Source organism: Cordyceps militaris (genome assembly GCF_000225605.1).
Source record: "Cordyceps militaris CM01 unplaced genomic scaffold CCM_S00005, whole genome shotgun sequence".
Classification (NCBI taxonomy): domain Eukaryota; kingdom Fungi; phylum Ascomycota; class Sordariomycetes; order Hypocreales; family Cordycipitaceae; genus Cordyceps; species Cordyceps militaris.
The window spans coordinates 765,636-772,566 of NW_006271973.1; the positions used below are offsets into that span (position 1 = coordinate 765,636).

General features: G+C 30.9%; 1 protein-coding gene across 1 annotated transcript; it reads left to right on the top strand.

Moving 5' to 3' along the window:
* Positions 1-312: 312 nt before the first annotated feature.
* On the top strand, positions 313-1,137 carry CCM_06629 (monothiol glutaredoxin-4; the record flags this gene model as incomplete). The annotated part of the gene is made up of 2 exons (XM_006671770.1): positions 313-1,005; positions 1,063-1,137. 2 exons carry the CDS (start codon positions 313-315, stop codon positions 1,135-1,137), a joined length of 768 nt encoding a protein of 255 aa, XP_006671833.1.
* Positions 1,138-6,931: the final 5,794 nt, after the last annotated feature.

A 6,931-nucleotide genomic window follows, 5' to 3' on the forward strand; every position in this document is an offset into this window, starting at 1 on the left:
ACTGGAAGGGCTGGCTGGCTGGCCACCAAGGTGTCTTAGAGGTATTAGGTATCAGGTAGTAGGTACAGAGAGGTAGGTACAGAGCTATGAGCGCCCAACAACGGGCGCGGACATGTGCCTCTTGGCCACATAGCGCAAGCGCTCTCCCAAGTGACGCAAAACCCCTCCGAGCGCCGGCTGCTGCCCCTCCATTTTTTTGCACCACCCGCCATCCCAAAAGCATCCAACAACTTCTCTTGGGTCCCGATTTGGCACACCATCGAATCTGCGTCGATTTCTTTTCAGTTCAATCTCCCACGCCTCTCGCACACCATGTCGACCATTACTGAAGTCTCGAGCTTGGCTCAGTGGGAGCAGGTCCTCGCCGCCGCCGCGCCCTCGACGCTCCTCGTCGTCTCGTTCCATGCGCCTTGGGCAGCTCCCTGCACGCAAATGGCCACGGTCCTGTCCACACTCGCCTCCGAATACCCCATCACCTCGCCGCCGAGCACACAATGGTTTTCCATCAACGCCGAGGAGCTGAGCGACATTAGCGAGACCTACGATGTTACTGCTGTGCCCTTCCTGGTGCTGCTGCGCGGTGGCCAGGTCCTCGAGACGGTCAGCGGCAGCAACGCCGTCAAGGTGCGCAATGCCATCGAGTCGCACGCTGGAAACAAGGCGGAGGTGGCGGCGGCCAACGGAGTCAGAGCTGCCGCCAGTGCTACGGTTGTCACCAGCCAACCGGAGCTCGACCCCGAAACGAAGAAGGCGGATCTGTTCAAGCGGCTGGAGGATCTTGTCAAGGCGGCCCCTGTCATGCTCTTCATGAAGGGTACCCCCAGCTCTCCCCAGTGTGGTTTCTCGCGACAGCTGGTTGGCGTCCTCCGCGAGAATTCGGTCAAGTACGGCTTCTTTAACATCCTGGCCGATGACGAGGTTCGCCAGGGTCTCAAGGAATATGCCGAGTGGCCCACGTACCCCCAGTTGTGGATGGACGGCGAGCTTGTTGGTGGGTTGGATATCGTACGTGGAATCATCACCGCATTACATGTCCTGGTGGCTAACCAATGATGCGAGTAGGTCAAAGAAGAGATGGAAAACAACGGCGCGTTCTTCAAGGCGTACACGGCGGCGGCGGATGTTGCGGCAGCATGAAGCCTAAGTTCAAGAGCAACTATACTTACCGCAATCTATCTGCGGCGCCAGTCACAGAGGACGTCATCGAGACAGTTGGCTCTATCATGATCGCATGCGCACAAGAATGGCGTACTATGAATAAATTATACGGGCGGTGCGCCAGTGGAACAGCATCAAGGTGGATGGACAGTCAAAAACAGGTTTGAGGGCCCTTTTTAATTTATTGATTTATGATTAGAATACCCAGAATAGGTCGCTTTGCGTTCCGATTTTAGATGCCAACTGACAGGGAAAAAGGGAAGCAAAAAAACTCGAAATGTGCAAAACGAATTGTTGTTGTGCGAGTCGTGATATGCACATAGGTGGTGACAAGGGCAAATTGGAGGGCAGATTGATAAGGCGTTGACGTTGGTTGACCTTGTCACGGTTAATAAAGATAACACTTATCCGACCTGCGTTAACTAGCAGCTATACATTCACAACTGTAGGATCCGCAGGAGGCTGGCTGACAAATAAAACTCGTGAGCCTTCTGTTTGGTGCTGGTTGCTCGGTTATTGGAGCCGCTGAGGCTGTAGTGGCTGGTACGAACAAGGATGGGATTTGCATCGATTTGTCTACATCTGTGAGTCACATCAACGTAGTGGAGTTACATCAGAGGAGTCCATCCAGCGTGCGTAGGTATACAGTGTAGCCTTGCGGTGATAACTGGAAGCCCCGCGAATGGCCGTGGTTAGTGTCCATCCGGAATGAGGCCGAGTGACAGCCACCAGGCTACTTCAGAAAAAAGTTATAAAATTAGGAATTTCCGAGTGCATTTATTACTCTCTTCCTTCATCGCCAATTGTGCGTTGTGACCTAATGACTGTCTTGGGCTTCCTGTATTCGTACCCTGATCACAAAGTCAACGCTGCATCCGGAGTTTGCGGGCGAGTGCGTCCGGCAACCGTTTAGCGTGCACCGCCCTACTCCCTGACGTTTTTATAGTGTACTCGCCGCATAGGTAGGTACCTACCTAGCGGCTGGAGGCCTGTTTTCTAACATAGGTAATAAGACATTTTACTAGGCTAGTATATCGTAGGGTATACGCGTATATATAGAGAGGTTAGACATACTATATAGGCTACTTATAGCTAAGCTAAGTAACTAAATGTGTTTTAATATAGTTTAGTATTCTAATACGTCTAGAAATTTATAATAGCTATACTATTAACCTAATATATCTAGATTTTAATTAATATAATAAAATAATATAATATATTTTATAGAATTATTTCTAGACTCTTATATTATAAAGAGAACTTATTATATTTTATATATAACTTATATATAGCTAAATATCTAGATTATATACTAATATAGAGTAATATAAACCTTATTAAGAGATTATATATTTTAAGATAAGAGTATATAGATTAATTCTAAAATATATTAAAGTAAGATATATTTCTTTCCTATTATATATTTCTTTTCTAATATATAAAGATATATATTATTATAATAAGATATAAAGACTAGAATAAATAGTAATAAAAGTAGCTTATTATTACCTTAAGGTAGAATATAATAGCTCTTTACTAGGTATAGGATAATAGGAAATAGTAGGGACTTAACTTTTACCTCCTAGTAATATATAGAAGTATAGTAGTTAAGTATAAAAGGACTATATTAAACTTAATATATTATACTATAACTACTAACTATATAGTTATTAAGCTATACTTATATATTATAGAGTATTTCTAAACTTTTATTATTCTTATTAGGTAGCTTATTAAGTATAATAAAATAAAGCTCTTAAATCTTAATTTTAAGACTACTTAGAAGATAGGTAGACTATAGTAGTAATACCTTATCTAAGTAAGCTTCTTATATAGTAAGTAAAGCTAAGCTTTAAACCTAGTTATTATATAGCTCCCTTATCTCCTATTACTCTTATTTCTCCTAATAAATTGCTAGCTTAAAACTAGTATTTCTAAATATAAGCTAAAGATATTAGTCCTAAATATAAGCTAAAGGTAAAAATAAAAAATAAATATACTATAATATTCCTAATATATTAATAGCCTAGTATATTTATTATAGTATTAAGGTATATTGCCTAATTCCTAGAGTAAATATATAAGAAAAGAAAAAGAAAAGAAAGAGGATAAGAAAGTACTTTATAGGTAGATACTCTAATTATATTAGATATTAATAATAGGCAGCTCTAAAGCCAGAAGAACAATCTCCTATTACCTAGTATATCTAGTACTTACCTATACTATATAACTAGATAGAAGTTATATAATATAATAACCTTACCTCTTACCCTATATATACCCTATTAGTCTTAATAGGTTATAAGCCTAATAGTGCTTATATTATAAAAGCTATTAATAAAATAAAGGAAAGTATTAATTTCTTACTAAATTTACCTACTATCTATATAAGCTAATATTTACTATAAAACTTAAGAAATTTATAACTCCTTATATATAGGAAAAGGAAAGACCCTAAACTCTAGCTAATTTAAAGTATATTTAATAAGTCTATTTACTATAAAAATTCTATATAAAAAAAAAGAAATTCTATTACTATACTCTACCTAGTAATTTATATATAGACTTTATATACTTATTTTATATATATTATAATATAAATTTACTTAATATAGTTATAACCCTTAAATAGATATACCTATTAGATTACTTACTATAATCTATAGTCTTAAATATACTTATTAGATTACTTATTATAATTTATAGTTTTAATTACTATAAAAAATATATAATAACTACTTATTTAGTAAGAAGAATTCTTTATTACTTATTTAAATACTTTTTACCTTTAAATAAATATAAAATACTTAGTTTAAAAAGAAAGACTATATACTTAGCCTATTATCCTCCTTATTATCTTAAAATTCTACTCCCTTAGTAGGTAATACTATTAGTAACTTAACTCTTATATATAAGTTAAGATCCTTTTATAGCCTTATTACCTACTTTATTATTTAATACTATATTCTTAATATTAAAAGAGATATTAAATATCTTAAAGCTTAAATCTAAAAGTAACTAAGTTAAATAGAAGTTAAAAATAATTAATATACTAAGACTTAATAATCTTAATAAATTACTATTAAAAGGCTAAAGAAATAACTCTATCCTAACTAAGGCTTATAATAGTAAAACTATAAAGAATCTTATCTAGGAATAAATATAAGACTAAGTCTATACTATTACTCTTATTAATATAAGCCTTAAAGAATATACTTATAGCCTTATTAAAGATAAGGTTATAGTATTAAATATAATTATAGCCTTTAAAAAGTACTTTAAACTAAAAGGTATTATTATTTTCTAAACTATAGCTAATTATCTCTTAATATTAACCCTTATTTAATATAGATTTATTAAGAAACTTACTATAATACTTATTAATACTTAGGCTAAGTAGTAATCTCTTAATAAAGACTTTAAAGTCCTTAAGGCTTTAATAATATATTTTTTTATTAATAATCTTAATAAAGAGTTTAACTTCTATACTATTAAGATAGCCTTTTATCTTATTCTAAAGTAGACTAATAATACTATTATAGCTTTTATAACTATACTTATATAGGTAGTTATAGTTATAGCTAACCTTATTAAGCTTAAATAATAAAATAATAAAAAGTCTAAATAATAAGCTACTTTAATTACTATAATAGCTATTAGAAAGTATCCCCTTTATAATATAATAAAACCTAATATTACTAGGTACTTCTATTTCTCTTATAAGCTTCTAGGTTACTCTAATAAGTAATACTAGAAGCTATACCTTAAACTCTATTTAGTAAACCTACCCTCTTTATTTTAATAAAATAGAAAGTACTAATACTTAACTAAAAAATATAATAGTAAATATAAATATAAGAAAGTTAGCTTTAAATAGTATATAAGTCCTTTTATAAACTTTAAGCTAGCCTAATTTACTTTTATTATTTTTTAAAGCTTATAATATTTTAATTAATTTAAAATAGATAATACTTTTATAGGTATTAAACCTAGATAAGATTTTAGTCTTTTTATATTATTATATTAAAAACTAATACTATTTAACTCTAATATATCTAGCTATATCTTAAGCTATAAGGAATTTATAAAAGACTTATTCTTTTATTTAAGTCTTAATATTTAAGGTCTTATTAGTATTATCTTAAAACCTATTACTTATAAAATAGCTATTATTATTATAAAGAGCCTTAAGACTACCTTAAAATTATATAATAGTATTCTATAGGAAGGTACCCTAATAAGCCTACTCTTTATTAGTTATTTAATAGTAAAGAATATTATAATAATCTTTAATAAAGAAAGAGTAGTTATAATAAAGAATTAAGGGGTTATTTTTACTACCTAATAAACTACTAAAGTCTATATAATTAACTATATTATTTTAAGTATTAGTATATTAGCCTATATAATAAATAACCTAAGGTATAAGCTATAATATAATTAACTTAAATATTTAAAGGAATAGAATATTATTAAACTTATCTTTATCTTTACTAATATAAAGCCTATTAGTTAATATAAATATTATATTAGCTATTTTATAAAGAGATAAAAAAAAAGCCTTTATATTTATTTATTCTAAAAGGGAATATATCCTTTTAAAAGCTTTTATATTAATATTATTAATACCTTACCTACCTTTTAAAAGAAAGATTAGTACTAAGTTATTATTATTAATAATTATACTAGAATATATTAGTTATTTCCTATTAAAAAGAAATCTTAGCTACCTAATATAATACTAAATTTCTTAAAGATATAAGAATATTTAGAATATAAATACTATTTTATTTAGCTAGATTAAGGAAGGGAGAATATTATAACCTAGTTTAAGAACTCTTATATTTCCTTAGGTATATACCTATAATATTTTACTACTAATTAGTATTAATAGAATAGTATTACTAAGGTTAAGAATAGAATACTATAAGATAAGCTTTTTCTTATTATATATTAGTTAAAAATACTAATTAAATTCTAGCTAGTTATAGTATAGGCCTATACTACTCTTTAATAATATACCCTTATAATAAGGAATAATAAACTAATAACTCCTTATAAACTATAGTTTAAAAATAAACCTAACCTTAGTTATTTATAAATTATAAGTAATTATAAATAGTAAAAAACCTTTTATTATATTTTAAGAATAGTTCCTAAAACTATTCTATATATCTTAATTAGATATAAAGGCTAAACTAACTATATTATCTTAAATACTAATAGACTTAATAGACTAATAATTATTAATAATATTATTTTTTAAGAATAGCCTAATTAGCTATTTAAAGATTTTAAATATAACCTTCTTTAGTAGAATAACCCTACCTTAGGCTATAAAAGTAAAACTATATACTACTCTTTAGGTTAATAGGTAATTAATAGGAAATAAAAGTATATAGAAATTACTCTAATTACCTATAACTTACTTACTAATAGGAGTTCTATAGTAGAATACTATAGTATACTTACTACCTTAACTATAAGGCCTAAGTAAATAATACCCTCTATATTCTCTATATTAGTAGTACTAAGAATTACTAATAAAGATAATAATATCTATAACCTAGCTAATAATAATAACTTTATTAGCTATCTATATATACTAAATAATAATAAATTTAAATTAATATTATAGCTATGGTTTTCTAGTGTCCTGGTGTCTAGGAATAGGGGTATTACGATGGTAAGGTATGCGAACTGTGTGTGTGGGGCCCCTGTGCGGACTAACCTGAGTTGGTATAGTGGGGTGCCTGTAGGTAACGGGCGTTAT